At 37.8% G+C, this 17,143-nt stretch overlaps 1 protein-coding gene across 1 annotated transcript; it reads right to left on the bottom strand.

Annotated features, from left to right (window-relative positions):
- Positions 1-5,995: 5,995 nt before the first annotated feature.
- Positions 5,996-17,142, bottom strand: LOC110054787 (non-structural maintenance of chromosomes element 3 homolog). Its single transcript, XM_089280777.1, has 11 exons — positions 16,935-17,142; positions 16,830-16,867; positions 15,502-15,616; positions 14,741-14,804; positions 13,936-14,015; positions 10,934-11,034; positions 9,790-9,869; positions 9,410-9,452; positions 9,017-9,079; positions 7,997-8,111; positions 5,996-7,331 (listed from the first exon to the last, which is right to left on the bottom strand). Exons 1-11 carry the CDS (start codon positions 16,983-16,985, stop codon positions 7,245-7,247), a joined length of 837 nt encoding a protein of 278 aa, XP_089136903.1. The 5' UTR covers positions 16,986-17,142; the 3' UTR covers positions 5,996-7,244.
- Between the last annotated feature and the right edge of the window lies 1 nt (position 17,143).

Raw genomic sequence — 17,143 nt, 5'->3', positions numbered from 1 at the left:
AACTTCACGACGAAGTAGTTTATCTCAAGTTACTTTCTTGAAATGCTAAAAGCAAATTTGCATAGAATTGTTGATTGAAATAATCCGTCTTTAATCCATCATCTCCATCGCGACTTGTGCTTTAAGATCAGCTTAGAGGTTTTGCTTATGAAACTCTTCAAACTGTTTAAATAGGTCAAGATTTAGAAATTCAAACAGTCTTAATAGTAGCATTTGTTGGTTTATTGGGGCTTCAACGTTTTCGTGATCCGGTTAAATTCGCGCTTAGGGGATCATAAAACTGGTTTTAACAGAATGAGTGAATATGCCGAACAAGTTGTTCTTATCAACTGAATTCAAATCTTAAGGTCTTACGATATTACACATGTAAAAATTTAAGTTAGGAGTAGCAATGACTTTTTAGTGCCTAAACCGTACGTCCACGTGACGTCGATGAAACAGAACGTGTCGAACAAAATGTTCCGAAGCAACCGAATTCAACTCTGAAGGTCTTACGCAACATCAGTTGAACGTCAAATTCCATAGCAGAAGAAATCACGACTACTTTGCCTAAAACGTCCTGGTTACGTTATTGAAACAGTCATTCGAGTGACGATGGGTAGAAAAAAAAAAAAAAAAAAACAGGCCAGGATGATGAACTTGCACGTGGCCTGTTTCTGTGTATCACTTTGGTGAGTGTACTAATAATAAATTTCATCACACGAATCGAGAGATTCACTGAATTGATCCGTTTTAAGGGGGTGTAAACTCGTTCGTCTTGAAATGGACTACCGTTGCAAAAGCAGAATCTGCAAACAGAGCTTAAACTAGAATTTAAACTTACGATTCTGTCACATCCTTGTACTCGAAGTTCTTGATGGTTTTTTGCCTACTTAACAAGGCTTACCTCAGCTAAGTTATCTCTTTCCTTCTTCCTTGTCGACTCTTGCACACTCTGCAGCAAACCAAACAGGTTTGCAAGAGATAGAAAAGATACGTTTACTTAACCTGTAGAGAAGATTCTTTAGATTCTCTATGCTAGAGTTAATTCCCAAGACACTTTTTAAGGACTGGATAAAGTTCAGTTTAGGCCAATCAGCGAGACAGAAAGAATAGTTTTTACATCGTTGGGCAAAGCGTGTTGCAGCATGTATATCTTGAAATCAGTCGGGAGACGGAAGTTTCCTTTGAAAATTCTCTTTGCATTTTCAAGAAGCTTCCTTACTGTGTCGTAATAATCAATTTTGGTGAATTGTTTATTGCAGGTTTGAGAAAAAATAATAGTTCCGCGGCGTTAAAAAGCGCAGTGTTTCGTGCTGAGGTACCATTGCATGCAAGATGCTTTTTATAGAGTCAGGGGAAAGAGTATTATCAGTTCTGGGGGTAAATTGTTCAAATGAATGAAATGTTCACACTATCAGGTTAATCAACCCGTCAAGTTGGGATTTAATATCTCAGTAAATAACTTGTTTTAGGATCGAGTAACTTATTGCTGTTAATTGAATTATAATGAACGTCGGTAAAATTCAAAAGTGGAGGATGTCACAAGTTGGAAATCACTGCCCCATTTGTTCTTATGATAGAATCATGAAAATCAAAGTGCTTTCGTGAAAATAGTGACAGTTAGCAGTTTGAATCATGGTAGGGGGTTCAAAGGGTTATTCTGAATATGGTACATATCATGGTTAAGACTGACAGAAATCCCAACTCTAATACCACAAAGGTAATACAAAGGAAGAAAGAAAAAAAAAACGAGTGTAACGAAATGATGAAGGAATTAAGGTGCCATAATCTAGAGACGACGAAGATAGATTACAATGTCCTCGTAATTAAATTAACTAAAATTCAGGTAAAGAGATATAAACTGGTTATTCGGTTACATTAAAACCTCTGTAAAGCCCTTGAGAAGTTGATTTCTTTTTCAATTGACTTAGCCTTAGCTTTTGAGAGGGTCTACTCGGAGGTGAGGCTATCACAGTTATATCAGGGAAATGTCCGGCATTTTTGTTAGGTATCAGTTAAATTTCATGTCTCACCTATCGGTACATTTTGCGGGTCTCATCTATCATCTGTTAGACGGAGCATGGGTCGTCAGCCGTCAGTTATAATTTTGACCAATTTTCGTGAGCTATGAGTTGAACACCTCTTTCGAGGTACAAGGGATGGGTGGGGTGGACTTAAGGAGGGTTAACACTGAAGACAAGGGGGTATATGAGAGGAGGGGGCATACGAAAATGCAAACGTGCGAGGAACGTGCGAGGTCTAAATATTTAATGACGCTTTACAAAATAAAAAGAGTAGCAAACGAACATCTGTTACTAAGGAACAAGTCAAAATATAGCAAACATGAAAGCTATACCTGGCTGAGGGGGGGGTTTAAGTCAGTTGCTCAACAGAAAAGGGTTTTATTAAAAAACTTGAAAACTCACAGTGCAGGCAATGCAGTCGGAGATTATTGCAGTTTCTGTTTCCTGTGCCCATTTATACACCTGGGTGGCGCGAGGCTCTTTATGAGTGAACTGACTTGTCCAAGAACGCAACACAATGACATCACCCTGGGAGGGCTTGAACCCAGACCACTCGATCCGGAGGCCAACGCGCGAATAATTAGGTGCATGATTAGAGATGGCCTGAGACTTGGTAAGGTAAAAAAGGTAAGTGAGGGCAAAAACGTATCAATGAATATTGATCAAAATACACGTGTAAGGCTAAAGGTCCGGTAATACGAGCAACATTTTCCTTCAACTTGTCTCGCAACATTTTTGTATTGCAAGTTGAAACACATTGTTGCGCGTATTACCACGTTTGTGACCAACTTGTCTCACAGCAAAATACAGCGTTGCAAGTCTGCAGAATTCTACAGGTATAATTGCTTAATCGTGTGTAAATAAAGGTAGCGCCTTCTTTAATATAATTTAGCATTTCAATGAAGTTCCACTTCGACTTCTGACCGTCACTTTCTTCTTAATTTTCCGTGCCAGCGAAGTTCTCTCAGTATGAAGCTCAGTGTCGTTTCAGATAGCTAAGCGAAAAGTTGTATTTTTGCGACAGTTCTTCCTGACCTTTTGCCTTTTTTCCTGCTTGTTTTGAAGGAACAAGCGAGGTGTCTCAAAGACTATGATAGCCCTCGATGTCTTCGTAAAGGACAAAGTTATGACTTTCCGAGAGTTACTGGTCTACTTCCAATTCAGGCTCGCGCGCTTCGCGACAGCCAATCACAAGCGTTGAATTCAAATTTGCTGCGAGACAAGTTGTAGCTTCAGTGGTAATACGAGCAGCAAAACTAAAATTTGTTGCAGAAAGTAGAACTCGAGTCTACTTTGCACAACATGTTGCCTCAACTTGCAACACTGTATTTTGCTGCGAGACAAGTTGGTCAGAAACGTGGTAATAGGCGCAACAAAGTGTTTCAACTTTCAATGCAACAATGTTGCGAGACAAGTTGAAGAAAAATGTTGCCCGTATTACCGGACCTTAAGGGAGAAGAAGTTTTTAGGAGCCTAGCATTTCAAATATACCCCATCGTACTATTTCAGGAAAAAAACGTGTGGCTTACTTCAAGCAAACTAATTCACAGCGTGACTTAACACGACTTACGATTCTTCGGTCATATCATTTTTGACGTGTTCCTACGCGTCCTGTAAACTTGAAAAATAAAAATACTAAAAAAGAGAGAAGCGACCTTTAGCAAGAGAGAATCAGGTAGGTACCTTGATCTGCTCTTGCCTTTAGGTATTACGGTTCAAGAGAATTTGGATCATGATCTATTGTACGGCTATACGTTATTCTCGTACCCAGAATTAGAGCCACCCGTCCTTGTTGGCCGGCGGGGCCTTGGCACGAGGAAAAAGCTGGACCGATATTTTCTACTCCTCATGGGATTTTATATGCACAGGAAACTCAAGGCTTTCACCAGCAACGAAGCTATACTTGCTAATTTGTACTTGGCAACTTAATTTTGAGGAGACAGCTTGGCCTAGTCGTTAGAGCGTTGGATTTGTTATCTGGTGGTCCCGAGTTCAAATCCTCTTACCGCCACTAGATGGATTTGTATTTGGTGGTCGAAGACTCAACTCCTCCGCGCTTGTAAATATATAGCCAGCTGATTAGCCCCCCAGCAGTTGAGATTTTTAACAAGTTTCTGTTTAATTTACAATATTTGTTTGTTTCTTTCAGTGTCCGCAATTAGGACAGCAGTGCTAAACACTTGGACACATAAATAAAGTGATTAATTAATTAAATTTATTTATTTCACCTCGATTCCTAATTTCGACGCGAAATTTGTGATCGACCTTAATACAAACGTAAATAAAGCGCTTATTTTGGCTTTCGTTTCAAAGTGTCTATAACTAAAATCTTGTGGTTGCAATGATGTTTGCATCCGTTAAGAGACTCTCTTTACTTGCAGGGCACCCGGAGTTTCCTACGTGCTGGCAGCGACATAAACAGACTTGAAAGATTATCTTTTCTAACAATTACTTTTTGTCTCGTCACGTTTTACCGTTTCATATTTCTTCACTTTAAATTTTAAAGCACCTGAAAGTATATGCAGTTGTTTAACCGCAGACAGTTCGCCCTAGAGTTTCGAAGAGTGGTTGTTTCGTTTTGAAATCGAACAGAAGAAACGATCTTTATTTATAATTTTGTTTTGCTTGATGAGGCCGAATTACGAGCGCTTCAGCGCGATTCAGTTTACTGTTTTCGCTAGGGTCAGGTTATTCATCATTATCATTTTCACCTTCAAATAATCTTGGCAAGGCAATCGTAACAAACTTAAATAGCCAATTTATTCTAAATGGCTTCCATCTGAACCAAATCCCCTACTGTGATTGGCTAGGTGTAATGGGTTTAATGCTTACCGGCTCGAGATGGCGCGCTGTGACGCATAAATAAATCATTTATTGAACAAGTTTGTTCGTTCAATATGGCTTGATATTAGCCTCGTTCTTTTCTCTTTTTTTTTTTTCGCCTTATTACAGATTTCTACAGCGTCTTGCTCCGAAAAACGCAAAAATATCGAGCCTTCTTGACCCCTCGTTTGGCAAATAACCCTCAACTGTCATCTTTCAAGTGTTTCTCTCTCTCCAGCAGTGAGAGGGGGGGGGGGGGGGCGGGGGGGGCGGGGGGGGGAAGGAGAGACCCTAGGAACAAGGTTGACTAGCCTACTGATCAAGCTTGTGTAGTCGACAAATCTAAAAGTATCGTCGTTATTTTCTTAGTTCATCTGCGGAGCTTGAGTTTCCCTCGGTGCAGTCCACAAGTGGATTTATATTTCTACATCTTGACCTCACAGTTGGTCAATAACAACTACATGCGAACTTCAATTGCGTTTTCACCATATTAGGAAAGGGAAACATGCACACGTGACGCTCGCGTGTTTAAGTTGTAATATCCTTGTACAACCGGTTTGACGAGCGAATATAACTTGACGAGCATGCTCGCTAGGTGCGAGGGTTGCCTAAGATGGAATGAATGATTTTGGAGTTTTCATAATAGTTGTCGATCTAGGCGGAAAAGCTCCAAGAATAGAAGGAAAATAGACCATATCCGTCACCGCATTTCAAATTCCACCCTATTGAAAGTAGCGCAAACTTATCGCGACATAATGAGCTGGTATGGGATTTTCAGGGATTCCGATGTTAAACAACTTGCATTATATTGAATTTCTGGGTTATTAATGGATCACAAACTTGTCGATTTAAGGAAATGACGGAAATTGATAACGTATAAAGAAACCAGATAGTAACACAACATGGTTTCTCTCTTTTCTAAGCTCTCTTGTCGGCCAAAGTCCGAGCGCGACTTCGTTCTTCGTCGTTCGCGATCGTGACTTCGTCGGCTAGTCGGCACACCATAGCCGCTATGATTAGGTCAGCCGTTTTCACATCGTTCTGTACTCAAACCTTTTTATTTTGACATCGAGTTAAAACTTTCCACAAGTCAAGTCATTTGAGCCTATCAAGCCACTGGTTAAAAAAAAGACAACAACAAAAGAAAATTAAACAAGAATAGCCCACAAACTGAACAATAAATTTTATTTTTTCTAACCACAACATTCACAATTGAAAATAATTTTATAATGTACTATTTATAATGGCTAATCCGACCTTGAAGAGGGGGTAATTTTCATATTAACCCAACAGCAACCATACCGATATGAAACCGAAATATTACAATTTTTTTTTTTTCAAAATTTTAACTTCATATATTTTGTCTCTTAAATAATCTATCTATAAAATAGAGGTCCAAAACAGACATTGGGCTACATGGCACAACAGAGTAAATATCATACTTCAATATGGTTGGCTTTCGCCTTAAGGCTGGCGATCTTTCTAATGCTTCGTCGAAATCTGAACTCTGGATCTCGAATATTATTTGGCATAGAATTCTGGCAGTCAAATAACGCGAAGTTACGGAAAAGAATTGTAGTGTGCAGTAAGTTATTCACTCAACGAACACTTTGAAACCAACCGTGGCCGGAAGCAGGGCTATCCGCATACAACTGCAGCTAAAGGGAAAGTAGATAGCTGGATAAAGATCGATGACATAAGTAAACGTGTCGCACTTGAAAGAAATCGTGTAAATGAAAAAAAAAAAAGCCTTGTCACCATCTGTCTTCTCATTGTTAATTCTGGGAAACAGTGCAACCTACAGATTATTCACTAATCTGCTAGCAGATTAGTGAATAATCCGTAGGTTGCGCAAGCAATTCCAAGACCAATGTCAAGTTTACGAACAGCGAAGCAAGAATATGGTTTGTCGAAAATAAACTGTGTTCGGTACGATAATGCGTTTGTCGTTGTTTTCCTTAAAACAATGTAAAATAAACCATTATTGGATTCGGTTTTTGTGATATCCGAAACAATCAAGGTCTCTGTTAGTGTTATCAGCCGAAGCCTTCGGCTGATAACACTTACCTCGACCTTGATTATTCCGGATATCACAAAAACCTCATCCAATAATTGTTTATAATTTTACATGAATCATACAGGAAGGCGTTACATGTAAGTGAGATGAATTTTGTGAATCCACAACAATAGTCAACCTATATTTAGCTTCCGCATTCTATTTACACGGCCGAATAGATGTTCAAACCCGGAACATCGTGTGAACTGTAGCACATGTAGCTGATGTGAATTTTTTCAAAAATTAGATCTTCAGTGCCTAGCAATGTGGAAAGAAAATGGCCGGCAGTTCACGGAATACCAGAACGGAGAAGACAGCTGCCCGCTTCATGTATCTTCCTGATTGCCGATGCATTTCTTTTACTCGGTGCCATTCATTGCCTTCTCCTCCTCAGCAAGTATTTCTTTCATTTGGGAAGTCCAGTCGTCCATTTGGGTGTCATAGAGCTGGGCAGAAGAATGCAACAAGAATGAAATTAGCATTGCCTTTCAACGAATGCAACCTGCTATTGGCAAAAATTGTGTGAGTGTACCACTCGTCATTCAGTAGAAAAACGGTTGAACTTTTCAAAATTGAAATATTCAAATTCATGTTTAAAAATGTCAACAACAACAACAACAACAAAATTGGGACCAAACGAAAGTACTGCTCAACACATGTAGCTTTTATTTAAATGGTCACACACTAGGGTTTTATCCACAGACTTAAAAGTTAGAACCAGTACCACATGAAAGTACTGCTTAATAGCTTTCATTTGAATGGTCACACAATTGTGTTTTATGCACAGATTTAGAAGTTAGTACCACCTTGTACAGCTTAATAAACTGCGCCACATGAAGGGACTGCTCAGTAGCTTTCATTTGAATGGTCACACACTAGGGTTTTATCGACGGACTAATAAAAGTTAGAACCACCTTGTACAGCATAATTAACAATACCACATGAAAACACATTGTACTTCTCAATAGCTGTCATTTGAATATTTCATCCACAGAAGTATGCATAAAAGCTAGATAAACCTAGCGAAGCAAAATAAAAAGGTTTGGCTAGATGCAAGTGAAAAGTGTAACATGTAGGTTAGCAAGTGTGTTTCCTATATACATGTACATACCTCAGAAACAAACTGCAACACTTGTCGTTTACTGAGTTCCTTCTCAGCTCTTGAGCCCCATCTGTATTCATATGCTGCCTCATCACCTCCTAGTACTTTCTTCCTGTCCACATAACTACAAAACCAAAGGAAAATAGCTTAAGAACGCATTATTCATGATGTACATGTATTATGTGTCATGTTCACTGAGAACATTACATGCAGAGCAAATGTCTGAAAGTAACCATACAGTACTGCTCAAAAGTAAGTTACCACCTCTTATGTCATTTCTCTTGAGATGAGAAACTTGTCTTGCAGAAGAGACAAGGTTCTTACATGTATCTCAAGAGAAGAGAGAACCAGTGAAGCATATGTGAGTGAAGCCTTGGAGCCGAATGGCTCATAGCTGCCAGAGCTTATACCGGTTTCTGTAGCATGAAGCGGCTAGGAGTATTTCTACTCCCCCTAGACGGGATGGTAGTCCATCGCAGGTCACTCCCCTGCAATTTGTTAGGTTTCCCCAACAATTTGCTGCTACCCATTTATACTACTGGGTGGAGAGAGGCACTGTGAGAGTTAAGTGTCTTGCCCAAGAGCACAACGCAGTGTCCCTGGCCAGGGCTCGAACCCAGACCACTCGCTCCGGGAACGAGTGCACTAACCATAAGGCCACCACGCCTCCAGTGAATCACAAATAGTCAGCTTGCGGGGCAGCAAAAAATAATAATCAAAAAAAAATAAAAAATAAAAAATAAAATAAATAAATAACTGAGTAAAAACCAAAAAAAATAATAATTTACTAAAAGGGTTGTGTCTTATAGAACTTTACAGTAATGTCCACCCATTTATACATGCTGCATTGGACTAATTTTGTACCAAATGAGAGGCTTTTCAACTTTTCTGTTAAATCCCTGTTCCTCCCAAACATGAAAACAGGTTCACCCTCTAACAGAAGCTAAAAGCCACCTTAACCATACTTTTAAGACAGTACTAAGTAAAGAATGTCATTAAATTTTAGCTTATTATTTTTATTGAACCAACCATTGTCGTACAAATTCTTGAGATATAAGTTTTTCTGGATCACCAAATATTTCATGTTCTACCCTGAAAAATAAAATAGGTATCCAAGGGGTACATGTGTGGGATACAAACTCATTTGCATTAACAGACATGAGCCGATGACAATAGTGTGAGATACCAAAGGTATCCCACACAATAAACTAAAAAGCCATACATGTATTAAAAAAAAATACACACAAAATTGCACTAAGGTCTACAAAAAGTAATTCTAATGTAGACTTACAAGCATTTAAGGCAAGAAGACTTAATGTTAAAGAGGCTTGAATTGAATATGTTCAATATGTTGTCATTCAAACGGCTTGACTAACTAGTTTCAATTGATCTTCTTCACTTGAGTAATATATTTACATGTACCTTGGTTCAATGCCAAGCTTCTTTAATGTGTGCCACAACAATGCTAAATACAAACAAATATTAAATATTTCAGCATGTTGAATTTAATACATTTTATTAAAATACAGTCAGTTTATAAGGCTATTACAAAAACATGTAATTACAGCTTTAAAGGTTTCATTTCATTTCTGACATTGTTTGACTGGAAGATGGTGGAACTAAACAACAAACCAGACATTGGATGATGCCATACAAAACATAACGTTAATGATTTCAAATAGTATGTACATGCACATGCAAATTTGAAAAATGCTTGGATATTCACATCTGTTAAGCTTATCACCTAGCCAAACAGAGTGAAACCCTCTTTTGTGGGAATAAATTCAGGTACATGTACTTACATTCGCTAATCACATGGTCAGACATGAAAATCAAGCTCAATGCAACCATTAGCAGGCCCATTTTGGGAAGATCATCTCCCCTGCAACAACATCAGTTAAGGGAAAATTTATTAATACGAAAGAAAAATACTTAACATGTATTTAATCACTTTCAAGTGCAAACTACTCCAAGTACAGAAATTTGGGGTTGGCAATTGCATTTTGGTGTGAGTGATGTTTAGTGCCTTTTGTTGTGAATATTTTGTTTAATACTGTACATCATTGTTCACACCAATGGTTAATTATTTAATATTTGCTTTATTTTGCACAACACAAAATTTTTAATTCTCAATAATATCATTGTTTCTATTTTGTAATCTTTTCTCATGTTCTATATCTATCATCATTTCATCTCATTCCTGATCGTGCCCTGCAGGACCGGTCTTTCACAGATGCTGTTGCAGCCCCCCATGACTGCCATCCCCATCTCCTTTTGCTCTCTCTCTCTCTGCACTCCTCCAGGCTGCATTAAATAGGTTAGCTTCAAATATCAGAACACATGCTTCTCTAAATACATGTACACTGTATGATGTACAGCCTTAGGAGAGAACACAGGGTACATTTTACACTTGTTTATTTGAGCTCTGTACACATTGCTGTTTATCTGTGTAATAATTCAGTTTGTTAGTTTCTTTCTCATCCTTTCCATCCTTAGGTGAAGAGAGATTTATTTCTGTTACTTTTTGGTTTGGTATAACAACTAGGAAATAAAATAATCTCTCTTTATACCAAACAAAGCTGGTTTTGTGTTCTGAATTATTGGTTTGAGGCTTATTTTGATATTCTGGGGAAGTCCAGTTTTAATTTACTTGTTTTGATAAACTTGGGTTTGGAACTGTATTTCTTGTAAGCTTGTACTTTTATTTGCCATCATAGTGTAGTAGCTGTTATTGTACCAGGGCTAGGCAAACGACATTGTTTCTGTTGTTTGTTCTTTTGGTCTCTCTAAGAGTATTGAGCCATTCATGTGGGACCTGGGAAGAGCTCTTACCTGACCCTTTGCACTGTCAGGATAAGTCTGGGAATAGAGTAACCACCCCGACAATATCATTTGAAGGGTTTAAAAGTGATGAAGGTTCTCTAGTATTAAGTAAAAATGAATTACCAGTCCATTAGCTGATCTTGTTCTTCAGTCTTAGCAGCATCTACCAAAATGTAACCTTTTGCTTTGCCTACTTCAATTTCTTCTACTTCTATTCCAAAAACCTATTTATAACAAGAAAATAATACTTAAAACTATAGTTGTCCAACATTTCGATGTTGCTAACCTAACATCAAGGTAAAAAATAATGAGTTTTATCACCATGTGAATATAAATCAGCATTGAAAAAATGTTGCAACAAATTCAATTGTCTTGTCCATGAAATGCTAATTAATCAAGATCTAAAGCCAACTCTGAATGTGCAAACTGACTCTATCCATGCAAAACTATTTAAGTGAGATCACAAAGTTACGTAAATGCCTATTATAGTAGTTCTACTAATTCATATTCACACCATGATAAAACTGTCATTTTTACTTTGATAATGATGTTAGCAACATCAAAATGTTGGACAACTAATAGTTTTATTATTTCTTTTGAAGTTTTTTAGTAAGCCGCTAAAAATAATAATTTAATACTAACTACTTAATAACCGAGAGTGAGGTCGTTACGGGAAAATCTCAAACTGAGGCCTTGCCGTATTGACCGAGCGATAGCGAGGTCAATACGGTAGGCCGAGGTTTGAGATTTTCCCGTAACGACCGAACGGTCAAGGTTATTAAGTTGTTTATTATATGGCTCATCAATAAAGAGAAAAATCATTCGAGCGGAAGTCGTCAATTTACATCCGGCGATGCGCGCGTTTACCGATTCATTCATTGTCTCAAACCTAGGGCAAAACTACACAGTCAGTGAATTTCACCACTGTATTACGTATTCCGTTAAAAACACTCATTTCTTTACGGAAAAGTCACTGTCACAGCCTCAAAAACGTATTTTAGTATCGTGGTACCACAAGTTGATGGGGAAGTTTTTCCGACTTTTGGGGTGAAACGTCAACGCATATAGAAAAGACAACAAGTGCTTCAAAATTGTCCAAACCAACCGTCTTTTGGTGAAAGAAGATACTAATGCTTCAGAATGCACTGCTCAAAATAAGCTTAACTCGATCTTCGCATTCGCTTTCGACAACATATCTTCGCCTTCTTCATTCTGGGATTTATGGATGAACATTTCAAGCCTTGTGAACGTCTGCAGTTATCAGAAACACTGCTACCGACAGAAACTGCCCGATTGTTTACATCTGATGATCCTGGAAGCTGATTTACACTTGCTTGTGTCAAAGCGAGGGAATCTATTTGACGAGAACTTTGACGGAGTTCAATACTTCGGTAATTGCTGTGACTAGGATGATAACTTATAAATTTCTTTGTGGTGTTCTGCTCAGGATGCATGGCAGATCTGCCGATGGTGTTTTTTTACTTAGCGATTTTAGCTTTACTTAAGACTAGGCAAACTTTGATTGTTTTTCACTAGTGCCTGCCAAGGTTACCGACTGGTAAGTCATCTATATAAATTTTGTTAAAGAAATATCTCTAAACTTTTAGCTACTGATATTCTCGTACTGATTTTAATCGGCTTTCATCGCTTCAATGCGCTTGAATTTTCAGAACCGGGCTCTTCCTAATTTGCATAATTCGTAATCGGCCCGTGGGCATTACGGGAGAATAATGCCCTACAATTCAGTGACAATTAACCAATCAGAGCGCGCGTTATATCGGCCACAAGCCAAAGCCATATAATAAATAATAATTAATGGCTTTCATGCAAAAAGGGCGTATATAGCATTTTGGGCCAATTTTTAATTTTTGCAGGATCAAGCTAATTTTCGGCAGACTGACTTGTTTTGACATGAAAAGCATTGTTGCGTAATTTTTTTGTTGATTTGCGCTTTGTTTTTGAGAAATAGCGTATGCAAAAAAACTCAGTTTTCCAAGGGTATCTTTTGGAGATCTTTTGTTGAGCAAAAAACAAAAGAAACCTTTGTTTCGCTAAACGATAAAGTCACCGAAGCGTGGTATTTGCTGCTAGTTTTATTATTCATATAATTACACAATTCTTTTACTGTTGCTTCATTAGGGCAAGCAAATAACGCGCTGAATGGGCCGGATTCGAGTTTGTTTTGTTGTGACACTGGTTCAATACGAGGTCGGTCAATTTTTTTTTTTTTTTTCGGTCTATTTCTCTACTTCTTTCAAAAATCAAAACATCTATTTAAAAAAAAAAACCGTGCTGTCGAAGCTGCTAAAAGTAACCGTTTAAGTTTGCGCCGCGTCAAAATCCACCTTGGAAGGATTCGCTCCAAAAGATGCAGCTCGGAAAACTGAGTTTTTTTGCATATGTTATTTCTCGAAAACGAAGCGCAAATCAACAAAAACAATGCTTACGCAATGATGCTTTTCATGTCAAAACAAGTCAGTCTGCCAAAAATTAGCTCAATCCTGCAAAAAGAAAAAAATCGACCGAAAATGTTATATATGCCCTTTTTGCATGAAAGCCTTAAATTGTTTTTAGCATGAAGCCAATTAAAAGTGCAGTGTAGGTTGACAGTTTTACACCCTTTAAGACAGTACACGTAGCTACAATGTAAATGTACATGTATGTACTATACAGTGTTCCCACAATCAGCAATAACAAGATTGACACTAGATTTCTGTACAATGAATGCAGTCTGTCTGTATGATCATGTGATAATTATTCACTGAGACATATTTACTTAAAGGAATATCCATACCCCTCCCATGAAAGGGTTTTTGGTTGGCAACCTCCCACTGCTCCAGAGTTCCAGTGTACTTTCCTCTCCCCTTCAGAATTTCCATTACCTTTCCTTTGTACTACCAAATCTCTGAAGTTAAACAGTATACATGTACAATACGAGTACACCATGGAATTGTTTTGCTGAATCTTGATCAAGACAGGGAAACGTTGAGCACATTAAAAATATATATATATTTCTTAACCTATGCTAAGTCTAATTTATTATTAAAGTATATTTGCATGCACTATGTGTACATGTACATGTCATGCTAGCACTGCACGCTATACCTGTATGTTCACATATATACCTTATGAAGAGTTGTCTTGGCCTGATCAAAGATTTGATTGAATGCTCTGGAATGTTCCTTCAGCACGTTTTTTGTTATATCTGTAAAATGGTAACATACAAGTGAGGTGCATCAAGAGCTGAGCCATGATTTAAATGCAGGACAATAATTTAGGAATAATGGGAAATTTGCTAGTAGTAAAACTACATGTACCTTTGAGTCTAAAATTGAAGGGGTGCATGGAAAAAAGCATTAAGTGACTCTTGATCTCAAGTCAAATTCTCCTTATTTATGGATTTATAATAAACTGTGCATGTATGTCGGGTAAGAAAACATAATAAATTCTTCACATTCCTCTCTATGTTAATATAAGTTACACCCTGTCTAGATGTTAACGTAATGCAACAACATAACAGAAGCAGGCGGTATGCCAGCTGTAATTCCATCTGCCCTAATTGTAAGCGTGAGACTGAAGGAGGTTGTTCTTTTGCTGTATCAGCAGCAAGACTCTGTTAAGTCCTTAAAAACTCATTTATTTAAAATGATCTTTGCAGCACAGCAACATTTGGACCATTTTAGGATTTAACTTTTTAAATTTAAGTTTTTAATCTTATTGTAATTAATATACTCGCGTCTCTCATAATTTTAGGTTTTAACTTTTATTATATTACATGTATATATTTGTATTCATAGTTTTATTTTCTAAGGGCCACAAGTTTATTAGCCTTTGGCTATTAAGTGTTTAACCGTCCTTAAATAGTCTTTATCATTATTGTTATTATTTATTATTTATTATTTATTATTATTATTATTACTGCACACATACCTCCACGTTTGATGGGATATTTTTTCCTGTCCGAAAATAATAAATACCTGACAACTTCAACAACCTGTTAAAGACAAAGAAATAGGAGAAACAAAGCAAGATGATTGATTTATCTGTACTGTCACTGACATCATAACTCTTAGTGTTAACAAAGGCTGATACATCTTTGACTTCTTCACTGATAGTGATGTTACAATAACAAATATACATGTATAAGTTCATGGTTGGAAATAATAGCAATTATAATCTATTAAATATTTTCGCTCATGCATGATTGGTCTAAACACGTCACGTGACTGAATATTCCCCGGCTGAAACTGGGGAATATCTGAGAATATTCCTCAATTTTCAAAACTGTGTGTGTTGCGAAAAAGATTTGACAAATAATAAACACAATAGCCTCCATTTGGGGTGAAAATACACTATGCTCGGACATTTGTCCTAGGACATTATCTGTTCCACGAAGCTCACAGTCTTCCTCGAGCTACGCTCTCTGAAAACTGTTCGCTCCATGGAACAGATAATGTCCATGGACAAATATGCTAGTCTATTTTCGTGCCAAATGGAGGCTACTGTTTATATAGTTTTGAATAGTCATGGTCAGGGCTGGCATTTGCTACGGATGTGGAGTACAAGGGTACAGGCGACTCAAACCTTAATGATAGCCCCGATGGTTAGCCTGAATAACACTGAGCCTGAATTGCACTCTAGTTAGCCCCCCCCCCCCCCCCAAAAAAAAAGAGAGGAAAAAAAAGACAAACCTTTCTTTTGAGTTCATCTTTAGAGATGTCTTTTTGATTTTGTGTTTTCTGACTCTGTGACTTGGTAGTCTGCGTGTAATCAACTTCTATTTCTTCATCTTCGTCATTACTACGCCTGCAGTTTGGTTCAACAGAATGTTTTCAGTTAAGCCTTAAATGCGAGGGAGCTTATTTTTAAGGGTTTTCATCAAACAATCCAGGGCTATGCAATCAAAATGGCAACTCTCATGACATCGTATACCTACAGTGTACAGCATAGGATATCAGCCTTCATTTGCCATCACTGCATCAATCGATGATCAGAAAAGCAATAAATCAATCAATAAAATTAGGCCTAATATGATCCAAATGTTGTGCTACTGCCATGCTAAACTAAATTCAAGAATTAAATGTGACTTAAGCACAGCAGTAGCACAACATATGAAACCACTCAGTTCGACAGATTGAATTAAGTTTGGCAACTACATATACTTAGGATGAGAGGCCTTGCCATGCCGCATGACAGTAGCGTCACTTGGCTACATCCAAACGGTGTGCTCTTGTCATGCCAAACTGAATATTTTTAGCCTGCTGTATCAGCTGCCATTGCTTTCCAGCATTTAAAATGGTTTTCAGTCAAGGCATACTTCTTCCGATCTTTGGCGCGACTGAATTAAATTTGACGTTTGAAACCAGCGTCAGTCTTTTGTCACACCACTGCTGGGCCAAGTCATTTCAGTTTGGCACTGCAGTAGCACAATGTTTGGACTAGGCCTTAGTTACATGTAGCTGGTATAAATTAGTATCAGTCAATCAATAATCACACAAAAGCCATTCAGCGATGGCTACTGATTGGCAAAACATGATGAAATTTGCAACCACTTGATACTAATTGATACCAATTAGTCCATTGATTGCCATTGGAAATCGATGGCAATCGATAAAAGGTCACACGTCCTCTTCACCAACTGGTCATCGGTTACCAATATCAATCGATTAATCGCTGATAGGTATCGGTTGGTATCGATTGTCATTGATCATCAATTTCATCGAGTGGACACCCTCGGATTAAAAAAAAAAGGTTTTATCTTTTATTTATTAATTAATTAATTTATTGATTTATTTATTTAAACTTATCTAACGTAAGCTTAAACTTATTCATTGTTCTCCTCTGGATACTGTTAAGTGTTGAACACTATTAAAGTACATGTAAGCTTACATTTACATGTAGATCTTCAGGATATTGACTTTCATCAACATTTGAATACTGCAGGGTCAAATTGACGGACTTTTCTGGCAGAGCACCTATATTTAAAGGGCCACTAAGATTATTGGATGTCAAGCATTACCTTGCTCGTGGCCTTTGAGATTGACTCGGCTCATCTTCCTGAAAAACAATGTAAGTTATTGAACATCTTATGACTCGATCGTCACAAATACTGCTCATTACAAACCTCCAGCTCTTCTAGTCTTCTCCTTTTGGTCTTGTCTTTCGCTTTTGGCATTGCGTTTGTATGAAAATAGAACGACAAAACCTATCACTGATTCCTCTCACATTGATTTCATGTCGATTTCCCGCCAAACTATTCGCTTGCTCAGGCGCTTATGTTTCTACGATACACTGCTGACATGAACCCGTTTTACTTGCGCCCAGTGTCCCTCT

This window comes from Orbicella faveolata, unplaced genomic scaffold (assembly GCF_042242905.1).
Source record: "Orbicella faveolata isolate gen_17 unplaced genomic scaffold, um_ofav_v1 contig_48, whole genome shotgun sequence".
In the NCBI taxonomy this organism is placed as follows: domain Eukaryota; kingdom Metazoa; phylum Cnidaria; class Anthozoa; order Scleractinia; family Merulinidae; genus Orbicella; species Orbicella faveolata.
The sequence above is the reverse complement of the archived record's forward strand: the minus strand, read 5'-3'. Positions and strand labels throughout refer to the sequence as shown.

Coding starts and splice junctions, on each gene's coding strand:
- LOC110054787 (XM_089280777.1), bottom strand. CDS start 16,985: ATGCCAAAAGCGAAAGACAAGACCAAAAGGAGAAGACTAGAAGAGCTG. Junction 8,112..9,016: donor CAAGAATTTGTACGACAATG/GTTGGTTCAATA, acceptor TTGGTTTTGTAG/TTATGTGGACAGGAAGAAAG. Junction 7,332..7,996: donor TGTTGCAGTTTGTTTCTGAG/GTATGTACATGT, acceptor TCTTCTGCCCAG/CTCTATGACACCCAAATGGA.